Source organism: Polypterus senegalus, chromosome 16 (genome assembly GCF_016835505.1).
Source record: "Polypterus senegalus isolate Bchr_013 chromosome 16, ASM1683550v1, whole genome shotgun sequence".
NCBI classification, from domain to species: Eukaryota; Metazoa; Chordata; class Cladistia; order Polypteriformes; family Polypteridae; genus Polypterus; species Polypterus senegalus.
In genome coordinates, this window is record NC_053169.1 from 17803001 (window position 1) to 17819348 (window position 16348).

General features: G+C 37.7%; 1 protein-coding gene across 1 annotated transcript in view; it reads left to right on the forward strand.

Moving 5' to 3' along the window:
* The window catches only part of bub1 (BUB1 mitotic checkpoint serine/threonine kinase), a 54813-nt gene extending 45173 nt beyond the window's left edge, over positions 1–9640 (forward strand). Inside the window, exons 22-25 of the mRNA XM_039738375.1 lie at positions 2168–2322; positions 3599–3773; positions 6335–6441; positions 9422–9640. Coding sequence (XP_039594309.1) covers positions 2168–2322; positions 3599–3773; positions 6335–6441; positions 9422–9617 — 633 coding nt within the window. The 3' untranslated portion in view covers positions 9618–9640. The remainder of the gene's footprint in view (positions 1–2167; positions 2323–3598; positions 3774–6334; positions 6442–9421) is intronic.
* The last annotated feature ends 6708 nt before the right edge of the window (positions 9641–16348 follow it).

A 16348-nucleotide genomic window follows, 5' to 3' on the forward strand; every position in this document is an offset into this window, starting at 1 on the left:
TTTCGCATGCGGTTCGGTTTACGTGCTAATAAAAGTGTTCCAGAGCAGAAACCAATTTTTGTTGTGGGTTCAAAGAGTAAGGGCAACAGGAGGTTTTCAAACATCGTCCTTGGACCAACTAAAGCAGGCTATTCAAGAAGAAATTGAAGGAATTTCGCCCGACATGCTAGTGAGAGTGATGGAAAACTTCCAAGAACGGCTCCAAATGTGCATCAGCCGTCAAGGCCACAATTTGGACGATATAATTTTTAAAACTTAAAGTAAAAAATCTTTTTTATATCTACATTTGGGGAATAAAAAGTTTTTGGTGATACCTCATAGTATTTTTTTTCAATCCCCCTTTGAAATGTTATTTCTGCCGCACCCTGTAGTTCTCCAATTAACTAAAACATAACAGATCATATAGCACTTTCTTAACCTTTGTTGGCAAAGGAAGAAATCAAATGTTGTCCTTATGAAGAACAGGATTTCAACAGGGTACTTTACAGAATAGGATTAGTTAACCCAATTTTTTTTCCATGTTCTTTGTTTTATCATGGAAACCGTTTTGGGGATACCTTTCCTTAAAACATAAATTTCCGTTATCTAATATACAGATTATTTTTAATGTGGACCCACTTTATAATGTTTAATTCTCTCCAGCTACTTTAGTTTTCTGTTGTTAACACCAAACTTGATATGCAGTTCACAGTTGTAATGCACTTACATCCCGGACTATGATCCACTACTTTATTATCAGTAGTTTCTTCACATTTCACTCAGGTATGATAGTCACTCTAGCCTTCCCTTTGGAAGTGTGCTCTTTCTCTCACCGTGATTGTCCCAGCTGAGAAAGGAACTTGGTTCTCTGCTCCTGGTGGTTAAAATAGAGCAGATGTGCAGGCAGGTATGCAGACTTTCATAAATATTTAATCTTTACGCAGTATTCAAATAGAGTGTAAACAAAAGCAAAATAAAGTGTGAACACCATACAACCTGGTACATCTAAATGTTTAATATTTCCAGGTGCCCCATTTCTTGCATTGCTTGAAGGTTTGGCAGTTACTCGGAGTATTCTTGGATTTGCTACCCTTTCCTTCTCCTTTGTTCTCTCTCTATCCCCATTCTGCCTGTTGTCTCTCCTGCTCCTCTCTTCTTATTCTGATCAGCCCTTTTACTAATCTTATAAAGCTCTTGCTATTATCCAGCGTTTAAAAAATTAAATTCATGGCTCTAAGAGCATCTCCTTTGATGCATGCTTTTGACATCTTAATTGGGATCCAACAACACAGCATACATCCTTTGAAACCACATGAGCATTATGATAGCAGTTCTACATTTTATATTTGATTTAGACAAGTTATTTTCTCTTATCAACAAAAACATGCATAGCCAGGCAATGCTAACAATATAACAGATCTTACTACACTTTCTACTTAAACCATTTAACAAATTGCTCTTGTAATTCTATTTAACAAAATACTGTTGTAATTTTTAGGCAAACACCAAAGCACTAACAGACTGGGTAGTTTTCTGTAACCAAGTAACCCCTAGTAGGCTGTTTCAGCATAGAAAGCGGTAATATGTATTTGTTCAAGTCCACTTTTTTAACATTCCAAGAAAGGTTCTTCTCCTTTAAGATTTCTTCTCCTCTTTTATTCTGTAATCATTTTTCAATGCCCATTCTCATCTAAAATGAGTGTGTAAAGTACTCGGTTTCTGAATCTGTTTCCAGTGTGTCTGTGCCTATGCCTACTTGTTTATTAGACAAATCTAGATATGAGTTGACAGTATCTTGCACTACTTCAGAATGTCTTAACTATAAAAATACTAAAGTCATTGGTTTTAGAATATGTCCATTAGTGAACAGTGTGCTGCAATCAAATTTTATATAAATAAGGGTCTAAACCCCCTCACATACGCAGAAACAAAATCAACAACATTAGTCAACAACATATTCATGCATAAAATGAAGACAATCAAGCATGTTAAACTTTAGCAATGGAGAGCAATTTTCATCCATTTAAAGGATATTCTTCGGTGGAGAAGATTTTTTAGAAGAAAGAGGACTTTATGAAATATTACTTGTTAATGTATTTACAGCTTGGTTCAGTTAATGTTAAGTCGTCTTTATCATCTTATTGAGTATCACATATAATTTATTTTTCCTTTTTACCCTTTCTAATAGAATGCAGTAAACCTCTACAAGCGTATCAACACGACAATGCCACAGCCTCTTGTTATCTACTTTGCAATTTGCATCCTGAATATGGTAGACGTGCTTCACAGCATTGGGATAATCCATGCAGACATCAAACCAGACAACTTTTTACTTGGAGACAGGTACGTAATAAATATAGGTACATTTTTGAGCCCACTTCGTATCTTATTCTTCTTATACAGTACATCATGATGGTGCTGGTTTTCAAATAGAATCCATGAGAGTCTTTCTCTAGTGTCCGTTTAATTCTGTTTATTACATATAGTGAAAAGCCAAGCAAAATGACACCTTTTATTGGCTGACTAAAAAGATTACAATATGCAAGCTTTCAAGGCAACTCGGGCCCCTTCTTCAGGCAAGATGTAATACAGAAACTGAAGTTCCCTGTGTTTGTATATACACACACTAGGACAAGAAACAACATTGGTAAATCTTTAAAGGAAAAATCTTAAATGTAAAAAATTAATAGATTCATTCAGGCTAAGATTAATTTAACAAGAGAGAGAAGAACAATGTATGGTCAAGATCTTTGGATAAGATAACTGTCCAACAAAGTCCTTAGAAGTTTGTGATGAGTTTTTCAAAACAATATGGGTCTGTAAACAGGTTATCTGTGTCAGTCTGAGAGATGCAAGCAGTCCTCATACCTGGCCATAAAACTCTTGTCTCTATTCTAGCCATGTTGTAATGTATTAAATTTTAACATGAGTTTAACTTCCAATTCTTTTCTCTCTTGCTGCGTTTTGAAGTTGCCCATAAGCACTGTGACTTTAAAGTCCCTCTCACAGTGTCCATTGCTGTTGAAGTGGGCCGCTACAGGAACATCTGCGTTGCCACGTTTAATGTGGAACCTGTGTAAATTCATTCTCTGGCGGAGTGTTTGTCCAGTTTCTCCCACATAGAGTGTAGTGTCATTACAGTGTTATTACATAATAACATACAATTAAACTGTGTATTTTCAGTGCATTTTCAATCATAAAAAAATAAAGTGCTTTTTGTTTTCTAATTCTATTCAATACAAATTATATGAAAAAGAGCAAATATTCTGATTTGCATCAGATGGTGCTGGAATAAATTGTACCTCTTTGTGATCTTGATTTCAATTAAATACATACAATATGTCATGTGACTTTAATGAAATATGAATATGATCAAAGTAATAGTTATTCTGAGCATCTGTTTTTAATGTAAAAAAACAGTTAATGGTATTGAAATAGTTTTAAAAAAGTTACAATTATATTAATTAAAAGGGAAAAATATATTAAAAATATTACATAATTTTAATTCCGTACATTTGAAAATGTGTAATTTACTTTAGTTGCATGTAAAATGCTAGTTTTTCCTTCAGTGCTAAACATTATTTTGGTTTAATGAAAAGATTTGTGTTTTTTCTGATAGATTTTTGGATTCTTCCTGTGACACAGAGAATTTGAATCATGGTTTATCGTTAATTGATTTTGGACAAAGTATTGATATGCACCTGTTTGCAAAAGGAACATCATTCACAGCAAAGTGCCGGACGTCTGGATTCCAGTGTGTTGAGATGATGACAGATAAAAAGTGGAACTACCAGGTGAGGTTGAGAAACTTGAAACTGAATTGATTTAGTCTTGCCACTTGACTAAGAGGAGCTGTTAAGTTGTCTTGCTTGTTTTTTGATACAGTAGTTTATCTGTTGCATAGATAGGCTATGCATTTGAAGAAAAAACAAAATAAACAAATGCTGCAGATATATTCTTAACCTAAACACATTTTTTCTTAAAGATAAAGTGTCATTTTCATATTCAGCAAATCATTTTTTACATACAAAATATGAAATGAGCACAGCTATGCAACAAATGGAGACATTAAAATGCTTCCAGCATAAATATCAGACTTGTTTCCCTTACAGCATTTGTCAGAAACATTATTTTGCAAAGGGAGCTTTTAGGATCACTTTAGCCAAAATGACAGATTGTTTACAATAAAGTGGAACTTCATGTGAACCAATTTTATTTAAAATTAGTACGGTTCTAGCAGTCTGGAATTGTTTTAGGAATGCCAAGATTGACTTTAAATTATTGGCCATTTCATGAGCATAAGAACATATGACAAATGAGACGAGACCATTCAGTCTATCAAGCCTGTTTCTTTAGCTAATACATAAGGTGTCTCAGTATCTCATCCACATTCTTATTTAAGGTTGTCATGGTTCCTGCTTCAACTACATGTCTCAGTAGTTTGTTCCAGAGTCCCAAAGTGTAAAGAAGTCCTTTTTTTGGCTTCAGTTTCCCTTTACTTTCCATGAATTTCCTCAAGTACACGCGATTCACCCTTAATCTGAATGAATGTTGTTAGCCCTACTTTATCAATGTCTTTGACGATTTTAAATACCTGGATTCGTTTATCACTCTCTCTCCTCTGCTTGAGACATAAAACAGGTTTAATTCCCTGAGTCTGTCACAGTCGGACATGTTAGGTCCTGGGATGTACTTGGTTGCTCCCCTCTGCACAGTTCCAAGTGCTGTTATGCCTCTCTTGTACTATGGTGACCACAACTGCAAACAATACTCCAGATGCGGTCTCACAAGCACATTATATAGTTTGAGCATAACGTCCCATAACTTATATTCAATGCTTTTTATGATTTATTCTAACATTTTAATTGCCTTTTTGATTGCCTCTTTGCATTGCTTAGTCAATTTAAAATGTTGCATCAACATAAACCCCTAAATCCTTTTCAGAAGTTGCTTTCTGTATGACAGTGTCTCCCATCTTGTATTTATAGTTGTTTGTTTTGCACCACGTGTAGCACTTTGCACTTTTCTACATTAACCTGTACATTTTTCAGGTGTTTGCCCATTTCTGAACGTTGCCCAGGTCATTTTGACCTTCCGCTGTGCCTGCCATTCCTCCAATTTTATTGTCATCTCCGAATTTGACAAGTTTACTAACTATACCAGAATCAATGTCATTTAATATAAATCAGAAAAAGCAGACAAATAGGCATGGACACTCACTGGAAATTACCAAATCCTGTTCAGGTGTGCCAAAAATGTGTTGGTCCATCAAAGGAGCAAATTCTATTTCAGTCTTAATACTTTTTTATTACATGAAAAACGGAGAAACCTTAAAATAAGAAAAATAGAGCAGGTTTTTAAGTAAAAAATAGAAATAACATGTAAACCTCTATATTGAGTAATAATTCCAAAACTAGAGCAAACTGAATTCTATTTGGGGCTGGGTGGTATTGATTCAAAGACCCATTGATTGATTGTGATACATTCAGCTGTGCTGTGGTCATTGGTGGGTGTGGAGTAAACAATATTTATTAGGCCTGAAATAATACACATGTGCTGTTAGAGACTGACGAGGTAACCATATGATTGAAGCATACGTAAGGCATTTTTCTTTTGGAAAAAATATCACCAGACAGTCATGACGTCACAAAAGACTGCTGATTGACAGAATCTCTGAAACATCTCATCATGCAGTCAGACTGTTGTAAGATTTAGGGAAGGCCTGGAGTACAGTACAGTCATTCCAGGATACCCCATGTCAATCATGAGTCGTCGTAGATTTTTTTTTTATTCCAATGAGTCGTCGTAGATTTGTTTTTTTTTTTATTCCAAACAGTAACTGCTTTTAACTTCTGCCCCATTGTCTAAATTTCTGCCAATCTTACATTCAGGATGTCTGTATTTTTACAGGAAATTAACAAGATTGAACAGATTTTCATGCTGGTGTATGAGATAGCAGTCCAATTAAAGTAGGATGTCCTTGTTGCCTAAAGTTACAGAATGGGTCAGAATTCAATTTAACATGAAAAGATAAGATCATACAGCTGATGTTAAAGGAAAATCCAACAATTATAACATTTCTTTGCTTTCTTCCATTGAGACGCATACTGGCATGAGAAGTGACATGTTAATGTGTGCATCCATTTAGGTGTTTTAGTGCAAAAACTTTGATCAAAATGTATTTTGCTATTTGAATTTAGATGCATATCAAGAAATACTTTGCTTGTAGATGCGCAGTAGTTGATTAAAGTGTTTTTTTTTTGTTTTTTTTTTAATGTCAACCATTTAATTGTCATTAAGTTTTTCATTTCAGCCATTGTTTCCTTAGTTTTATTTATTTATTTATTTATTGCAGACTGACTACTATGGAATCGCAGGAACTGTTTACTGTTTGCTATTTGGGTCGTACATGCAAGTAAAAAACGAAAATGATGTTTGGAAGACAAATGCCATTTTTAAAAGGTAAGATGACCAAAACATTAACAACTATGCAAACTTTAGTTACTGTTATCCAAGTAAATTAGTTTTCTGTTTAATCAAAGAAGCTTTTAATTGAAAATGAAAATGCACTAAAACCTTGATTAGTGCAGTTCATTTGACTGTAGCTGATATAGATGGATTGAGTTAATTCTGCCATGAAGTACTTGTCTCTTGGGAATCCACTTTGTAGCTATTTATACTGTTCTATCAAATTTCACTGTGTATTGATAAATGCCATGTGTTGATTGAACAAAGATTAGAAATACAACCACTTATAAACACAAAGACCGACATGTTTGTGATGTTTTTCTACTTTTGACTGAGGTTAAAAAATGTTTGTTTTCATATTATTTTATAAGCCTTTTTTTTTTTAATTTTTTTTATTTTTTTTTTTTTTATAAACCAGAGTCAGATTTAGAAATGAAACTATATTTTACATGTTTGTAACCTCCTGGAAAAACAACCCAAAAACAATTTTTAACAAGGAAAAGTGTTATGATATGTATCAGAAACATGTAAATGCCAAAACATCAACATAAATACAACAGGAAGGTACGTCTAATGTCCACCACTGTATACTGATGCAGATTTAGTACACATCCCTCACGTGATGTGTTCTGAAACAGTCACCAACACACAGCCCTAGATTTCTTTGTGCACTGTTTTTATATTTTTTCTGTTCCTTGTGCACAAGAGGATAGATTTAGTGCCTGATCTGCATGATCAATGCCCCCCTTGTAGTATTGTTGGCCACCATGCTGCAAGGCTTATTGACTTCTACATTTTTCCTAACATGAACATTGACAGCTGTTGCATTGTGAGCAGTGCTTAGAGAGCTGGTGTCTTTATTGTCCTTCCACTAAATCACAATCATTTTGCCTTTTTGTCATGTAAATACTGTACCCTGATGCAGCATTACATGACTGAAGTTACCAGGCAGATCATGGCACTCTGGATGTACAGTGCTGTATGTATCCGTTTCAATATTTCTGTCAACTCCTGCTGAATAATTCACTTTGTCATCACTATCACTTGATTCAACTAATGGATTAGTTTCAGTTTTCTCTAAAACTGGCTTTACAGCTTTTTTGTTTATATGCCATTGTCTGTTTTGGATAGCAGGCTCCACCCTCCTCATGAATATTGATGAGTTTCCATAGATTGGTAAAACACATAAAAATATGCTGAAAAAAAAAAAAAACGTTCTTTTATTCACTAGATGGCAACAAAATATTGTCACGGGCATTATTTGGACTTAACACTTTACATCACGTCCTAAAGCTTAGCCTGAGCAACAAATGGGCTTAACCATCGTTAATACAGCATTCTGAGCGATAACGCCAAGGAGGTTAAACAACGATCAGTCTGTTAATTAAGTGCAGTATATAACATATCTGTGCAATATATTGGTGATTTCCAATCATTTTGTTCAATCAGACCCCGTGGGTTGCATCAGGGCCACGGGCTTGGAGTTTGAAAGCTCAACCCTGCTGGGGCCCATGGCCACCGACAAGGGGTGCCTGGACAGCTCCGGAGCCTTGGTACGCAGCACTTCCGCCTCACCCTGGCATGCTGTCAATCAAATTCTGGGCCAAATTCTGACTGATGGCAGCCCTTTCTTGCAGAATCAATGCTTTGAATTTGTCAGAATTGGTGGGTTTTTGTTTGTCCACCCACCTGTTGAGGATTTAACACATGTTCTCAATGGGATTAAGGTCTGAGGAGTTTCCTGGCCATGGACCCAAAATTTCAATGTTTTGTTCCCCGAGCCACTTAGTTATCACTTTTGCCTTATGGCATGGCGCTCTATCATGTTGGTCACTAAACCGTTCTTGGATGGTTGGGAGAAGTTGCTCTCAGAGGATGTTTTGGTCCCATTCTTTATTCATGGCTCGGGATTAGAGCACCACCAGTGCAAAGCTTCCTCAGGAATGGCAGCAGGCAGGTGTGAGTGCATCTGCATGCACAGTGAGGTGAAGACATTTGGAGGATGGCCTGGTGTCAAGAAGGGCAGCAAAGAAGCTAAGATAAACATAAGGTACAGACTGATATTCTGCAAAAGGTACAGGGATTGGACTGCTGAGGTGAAGTCATTTTCTCTGATAAATCCCCTTTCCAATTGTTTGGGGCATCTGGAAAAAAGAAAAGGTTTGCTCTACCATCAGTCCTGTGTCACGCCAACAGTAAATAATTCCGAGACCATTCATGTGTGGGGTTGCTTCTCAGCCAAGGGAGTGGGCTCACTCACAATTTTGCCTAAGAGCACAGCCATGAGTAAAGAATGGGACCAAAACATCATCAGAGAGCAACTTCTCCCAACCATCCAAGAACAGTTTGGTCACACACAATGCCTTATCCAGCATGATAGAGCACCGGGGCATAAGGCAAAAGTGATAACTAAGTGGCCCAGGGAACAATACGAACTTTTGAGTCCATGACCAGGAATCTTCCCAGACCTTAATCCCATTGAGAACTTGTGGTCAATCCTCAAGAGGCGGGTGGACAAACAAAAATTCACCAATTCTGACAAACTCCAAGTATTGATTATGCAATAATGGGTTGTCATCAGTCAGGACTGGGCCTAGAAGTTGATTGACAGCATGCCAGGGCGAATTTCAGAGGTACTGAAAATGAAGGACCAACACTGCAAATATTGACTCTTTGCATAAACTTAATGTAATTGTCAACAAAAGCCTTTGAAACTTATGAAATGCTTGTAATTGTACTTCAGTATATGACAGATACATCTGACAAAAAGATCTAAAAACACTGAAGCAGCAAACTTTGTGAAAACCAACACTTGTGTCATTCTCAAAACCTTTGGCCACAACTGTAGACTTTGGCTCCCCAGGACCCTGAACTGGATAAAGTGTATTCATGGATGAATTGAAGTACTGAACGTACTTTTTTTTCTGTAAATAATAGTAAATTATGTGTGTTTTTTGTTTTTGTTTTCCTCCAGGAACCCCCACACTGAAATGTGGACAAAGTTTTTTCATTCTTTGGTGAATGTGCCAGACTGCAAAACACTGCCAGTGCTGAAGAACCTCAGAGAGGAACTCTTGACAGTGTTCAACGAAAACTACAGCAGTAAAATAAAAGGACCGTGGAACAGGCTAATGGTGCTTCTCCTAGAAAATAAACGTTCTAAAAAGTGAAATCTTCCAATAATGCTAATTTACTAAGTCTGAAAGCTAGTATTATTTAATGTATTATAAAAGACTTTTTGTAAATAACTTCCCTCAAAAGATTAAATCACGGCCATGTGTTAAACTTTAAGAAACTAAGGGGTATCGGAGGAAGAAGTCAAAAATTTACTGGCACAATATGGAACAATCGCAATTTATGGTGCCGGGTGCTGTAGGGCTAATACAGCCTTTTATTGGGTTAGCAATTTGCTGCTAATGTTCACGCAGCCTTTTTAATTCTTACAAAAGGACACTTAAATTAACTTGCAAAAATAAAGCAATAACATTAAGGGTAAAATACAAATGGGATGTGTGCTTACTTGACAGTCTACCAATAATACCTTTGTTTACTATAATTATTCTGTGTTGGCAAGCTGCAAAACTTAAAGCCCTAATATATTTTTTTTTAATTTGTGAGTATATTGATGTTTTTTGGCTGTTTCACTTATTTATTTCAAGTATTTGGGGTAAGCAGGATGTACATTTATGCTGCACAGGAACAAATGCTATAACATTCCTACTTTTTTTTTCTCAAATCTGTTCATTATTGTAAAATACAAGTATACATATGTAATATATGCATGCTGAATGTATTCTGATTATCTCATGTATTCTTTAATTGGCTTGTCACAGAATTTTAGTAAAAAAAAAAAAAAAGCGTAGTTTCTAATGTAAAGTATACATTTTCTATTGTCTCTCGTAGTCGGCGCTGTTGTTTTTCTCTTTTCATTTTAAAAATATCAATACAATATACAGAAGTCACTAGGCCAGATTATTTATACGAGCCAAGTCTATAATTTATCCACACACTCGTTATAATTTTGTTTGGCCTGGCAGAACAGCTTTCCCTGCACACGTGATGGTTTTGTGGTGTGGCCACTAGGGGGAGTTGCAGCACCCCAAACACAACTCCACACACACACACACACAGAGTCCCGGGTTCAAAGCCAGTACTTTTATTCACAATAAAATGTACCTTTAACAAGTTTCCTCCATTTTGTGTTGTGACAGCTCTCACACAACACAATACATCATGATAGTATGAATAGATCCTCTCTTTGCTCCTTCCATTTTCCTCCACTTCTGTGATCTCCAGCTCCTCTCCCGACTCCAACTCCTTGAGCCGAGTGGAGGGCTCTCTTTTGACGCTAGACCTGGGAGTACTTCCAATGCTTAATCAGTTGCCTCCAGGAAACACTCCTGTGTCTGGCAGGACTACAGTGGTCCTTGTAAAATTACTATCTGACAGCTCCCCCTGGTAGCACCCACAGAACCTGACCAGACAGGCCCATGGGACCACAACTCCCATGCTGCCCTACAGGTGTCCATAATGAGGCTTGCCAGATGGGATCCTGCCACCCAGTCGAAAGGTGGGTGGGGGGCACTCTGCCCAAAGCAGGCCAGTCGCCCACTTTGCTGTCCTAACCTGCCTTCAAGTCTATCCTGGGTGTTGCTCAGTGGTTGTTTGAATGTCAGTCTCACTGTAGCCATTGTATTGTCCTTCAACACCCAAGTCCTGGTATGAAAATGAGATACCGTTATTCCCTCCTTGACCTTCCTTTACCAAGGCCTCCTGGTCAGGTAAGGGAGTGGGGAGGGGGAACCACAGCAGCTGGGGCACCAGTCTCAGGCATACAACTGGTCACAGTTGTGAAGTTTCAACCTTCAGTTTCTCTTGTAGTTTTCTTTGGTGCAAATGGAGAGTGGAGCGTCGTCTATGTTTACTCCTACAACAGCAGTGAGCAGTGATCCATTTTTTTATGAGGCTTAAGGTGTACCTGGGTCATCAGAGGCTTTCATCACAATATGGAGACAGTGTTTAACCAAAATGGAGTGTTTACAAGTAGACTGAGAAGCTCCAGAATGGTCAGGCAAGTGTGAAGCATGAGGAAGGAGCAAGGACGCCTATCCATATCCACTACCCAACAACAACAACACTGAGCAAGTCTATACCATGATTCTGATGAACTGACAAGGATTTTGGACCCTGGTACATCTTCAGCCTATGAAAAGCAAAACCCTGCTTGCTAGCTACTGTTGTTTGGTGTAAACGGAGAGCAGAGCAGCCGTGTTTACTCCTAGAAAACAACAAGAGAGACTGAATGATCAAGGCCGAAGCTTTACCACTTTGATCACCGTAACACATTGCTTCCATACTGTATATACGAGGTGAGACACAAAAATAACTGGATTCGTAAAAAATATATATATTGATGAATTACGGCATTTTAAACATTGTCACCTTCTCTATACTCCCCCTCCCGATCTCTACACCGCTCCATACATATCTTCCATTGAGTGAAACCATGCTGGAAGTCTTCTTGCTTGAGGCTCTTCCAACAGGCTTGCTGTTTTTGTCTTCACTTCATCCATTGAAGAAAAATGTGTTCCCTTCGGGTCACTTGATTTTTGGGAACATGTAAAAATAACAGGGAGCTAAATCGGGCGAATAGGGAGGGTGATTGAGGGCAGGATTGTTTTTGTCAGTCAAAAACTGCTTTATGGAAAAAGAAAATTTGATGTTGATTCGCTATTTTTATTTGTTCAGCTGACATTATCGCAGTAACTCATGTAGCGATTGTTGTGCAAATACCGACTGGGCTATTCACGGGATATGCCTAGCCGGTCGGCGGTTTGAGAGGGCGTGTAGGAGGGGATATAGTTCTATGATTCACGTTCGGCCGACATCCAGAGGGTTTTCCAGGAAGGCGTCAACCCAGTCCGGTTATTTTGGTGTCTCACATCGTATATATGCAGGGAAAGCTGTAAAGTCAACCCTAATAAATTTATTACAAAAGTGAGGATAGTTATTGACATACTCTTGTATATATTAAGTGCTTTATTTAATGGTTATATTCATGTCTGTCTTTCCAAGAAATGGCAGCGACCAGGCATAGAATAAAATTTTAAGTGGTTAAAGAACGTTCTGTAAGAGGGCATGTTCTCCAAATGCCATATTATTATTTATTTGGTCAACGCCTTTATCCAAAGCGGTTTACAACATTTTGAGACCCAGTCGGTTACATTTCTTTTCTCCAATTGGAGCACAGGCAGGAGTGAAGTGACTGGCTCTGGGTCACACAGTGTCAGTAGTGAGATCTGAACCCACGATTTCAGGGTTTGAAGTCCAAAGCCTTAACCACTGCGGCACACTATCTGCCTGTAGGGTGCTTACAGGTGATAGCGTTAATGAGGGGTTTTCATATACTGAAATCTATTAAATTTTGTATACTGTACATATTTTGGTGAGGGGTTGTGGTGACGAAATGTCAATCAGAGCAGATCAGACCGACCAATAGTTGACTATAGCCTCCAGTTCCTTTTAAGAAAGTCCTCAGTGCTCCTAGGTTATCTGAGAGAGAATCTTCTGCCTGTGGGCCATGCCTGCCCAGGGGCCATCCAAATCATTTGCCCACCCCACCTCAAATGCCCTTCCTCTCGAACTGAAGAAACTGCAGATCTAATCTGTGGCCATTTTGTTTTCCTGAGCTCCTCTTCCTATCATTGGAAAGTAAATGTGGCAAACCTGCATAGAAACTTCGGTGGTGGTACCTGTATATTCTTTTGTTATTCCCCAGATATGATGATCATCAATCAGGATGAAAACCAAACTGTAAATCAAAAGCTTGGTTCCTTTTTTTATCATTATCCTTGTAATCTCTTATTGTAGTAGTAATTTTATTAAAGTATGAATTCTTTTTTTTATTATTAATTTTATTGCACTCCATACAAAGCAATCAAGTTTTTACAAAAAGAAAAATAGAGTCAAGAACAGATTGATCCTCACCCTTGAGAGAGAGAGCAAGCCAAACGGCATAAAAATTTTACAGCTTTTAAACATACCTAAATTAATAAATTCTCTATGCTTCATGAACTTATTTTTAAAATATTACTGATTAGATGTTTTGAAAAAAGTCTGTACGGATCCTCTGAGTATTTGATTTTTTTCCAATTTCAAATAATATAACACATTCATTCAATCATGTTGAATGCTTTTTCTGCATCCAATGATAATATTTCTGGGGTGTTTGATTTAGTTGGTGAGTATATTACATTAAACAGGCGTCGAAGATTTGAAGATAAGCGTCGGCCCCTAATAAATCCAGTTTGGTCTTGTGATATTACTGAGGGGAGCACTTTCTCCATCCTTCTAGCTATGATTTTAGAGAGTATTTTAACGTCGTTATTCAGAAGTGAAATTGGTCTGTATGATGCACATTGTAATAAGTCCTTATTTTGTTCTGGAAAAACGGTGATTAGTGCTTGGCGAAAGGTTTGTGGAAGAGATTGGTTATCTCTGACTTCTGTAAATGTTGCTGATAGGAGGGGAGCTAGCTGAGCGGAGAATTTCTTGTAAAATTCTGCAGGGTAGCCATCAGGGCCTGCTGCTTTCTTAAAGTATGAATTCTACCAGTTGAGCACAATAATATCACAAGTCACTGTATAAAATTAAAAAATAGTGCATGAAATTAACATCAGGAAGTGAATGCACAAAGTTAGCATTAAACAAAAAAAAAAAAACTTTTCAAAATCCTTTAGCACCACAACCTTTACACCACTAATATTGTTCATGGTTATCATGTGAATTAAAATCATTCTTAGTAAAATATTCCATGTTAATACTTGGGATCAAAACGTACATGGCCCCTCACTGGACTTCTTTCATAAATTGTGTACCTCTTGCAAATTCTTAGGACCCCTGCACTAGTACAGAGGAGGGCCTACTTTTGCGCTCTATAATCAGCCTTGGTTCTTCATGGCATGGATTTCACAAGATGTTGGAAACATTCCTTTGGAATTTCTGATGTCATGTGGCCAGTGGGGGGTGCTGCTGAATCCCAAACACAATTGCACCAACACATATTGTTTTATTCAAGGAAATACCCTTCACAGACTTCACTCAAGTGAACACAATAGTTCAATCTGTTGTATCGCTCTGTCTATCTAAAACACAATCACATTCTTGCTCTTTCCATCTCTCCTGTGCAGCCTTACCCGCCGACTATTCTCCAGACAGTTTTACAGAGTTGTCATCGGGGTTACCACGGTCGTCCTGTCTGCTCAGACCACTCTGGCCATTGTCCTTGGACCGCTGTCATCAAAAAGGCATTTCCAGCCGCTCACTGGATGTTTTATTGTTTTTCGCATATTCTGTGTAAACTCTTGAGGCTGTTGTGCATGAAAATCCTAGGACAGGGGTGGTGAACTCCAGGCCTGGCGTGCCTCAGTAGCTACAAGTTTTCATTCTAACCCTTTTCCTAATCAGTGACCCGTTTTCAAGGCTAATTAACTTTTTCCCCATCACTTTAATAGCCCTGTTAGAAGAGTTCAGCCCTCTGAATTGATTCCTTTCTTCATTAAATGACAGCCAAGCAGAAATGAGATATGAAACGAGCTGACAGATGACCAGCTAAACTGGGGCTTCAAACTCCAATCAGTTTCACTCCAATCACTTTCTTAATGAGAAGGCAATTGTTGCTCTTAATTAAACCCGTTATTTAATTCCCTGGCTTGTTGCTGCTCTCATTCTGCCACAGCACACATTTCGAAAACTGTTGTTTTTCTGTTCTTTCTAAGAGCACCAATGTCAAAATGTTTTAGTGACCTGAGAGATCAGCCTTACCAAGACCATCACCTCTCTTTAATTTCAGATATTGTGTGATGGGCACAGGGGAGCTGGTCATGTGGTGGCTTGTTTTGTGTCTCATTATTGTTTGGCTGCTAATTAAAGAAAAAGAAACAACTATTGGGACTGAGTCAAGTTAATTAAAATAAGTAATCAGCAGCAAAAACTGGTCACTAATTAAGAAGATGGTAAGAATGAAAACCTGTGGCACTTGAGGCCTGGAGTTTGCCACCCCTTTTCTAGGTGATCAGCCGTTGCAGAAATACTCAAACCTGCCCATCGGTCGCCAACCATCCTCCCACGGTCAAAGTCCTTGAGGTCACATTATTTTCCCTCATCATGATGTTTGATGTGAACATGAACTGAAGCTCCTGATCTGTATCTGCATGATTTTATGTATTGTAGTGTTGCCGCATGACTGGCAGATTAGGTAATTGCATGGATAAGCAGGTGTACAGGTTTGTCTAATAATTTGCTCAGTGAGTGTAATAAGAAATGGCAATGTGAGTTATTTTAATTTTGTGAGTATATGAAGAGTTTAAAGTAATTACTATTTGTAACATTATTAATACAGATATCAAAAATTTTCTCAATGTGCATTTAGTGCAGTTGCACATCATGATTAGTTCTGTCTTAAAGACTGATGGAACTTGTGGATGGTTTGAAGAAGATGGATTGAAGCATTGGTTAGTTCTGAATTCAATACTCACCAAATATAACATTTTAAAACACCAACAAGCGGTTAAAAATAAAGATCTTGAACAAAGGAAAGCAAGCGTCTACACCTAAGCATGATGGCGACTTGACTGTTTTGGGCCCTTTTGGAGCCAATCTTGCATTTCATGTGACTTTATGGTCAAAGGTATTTATTTTGCGAGAGAGGAGCAGCCGAGAAAGAAAACTAAAGACATTTTTATTCAAAATATTTACATGGATATATATGTATATTTCGGATTAAAGACTGGTAAAACTGCCCCTATCCAAAAAAAAAAAAAAAAAGAATCTCCTGTAGGAAATTGCCGACGTTGTTAAATTTATCAGGCGGTACCAAAGACAGCTTTTTGCGTGACGTAAT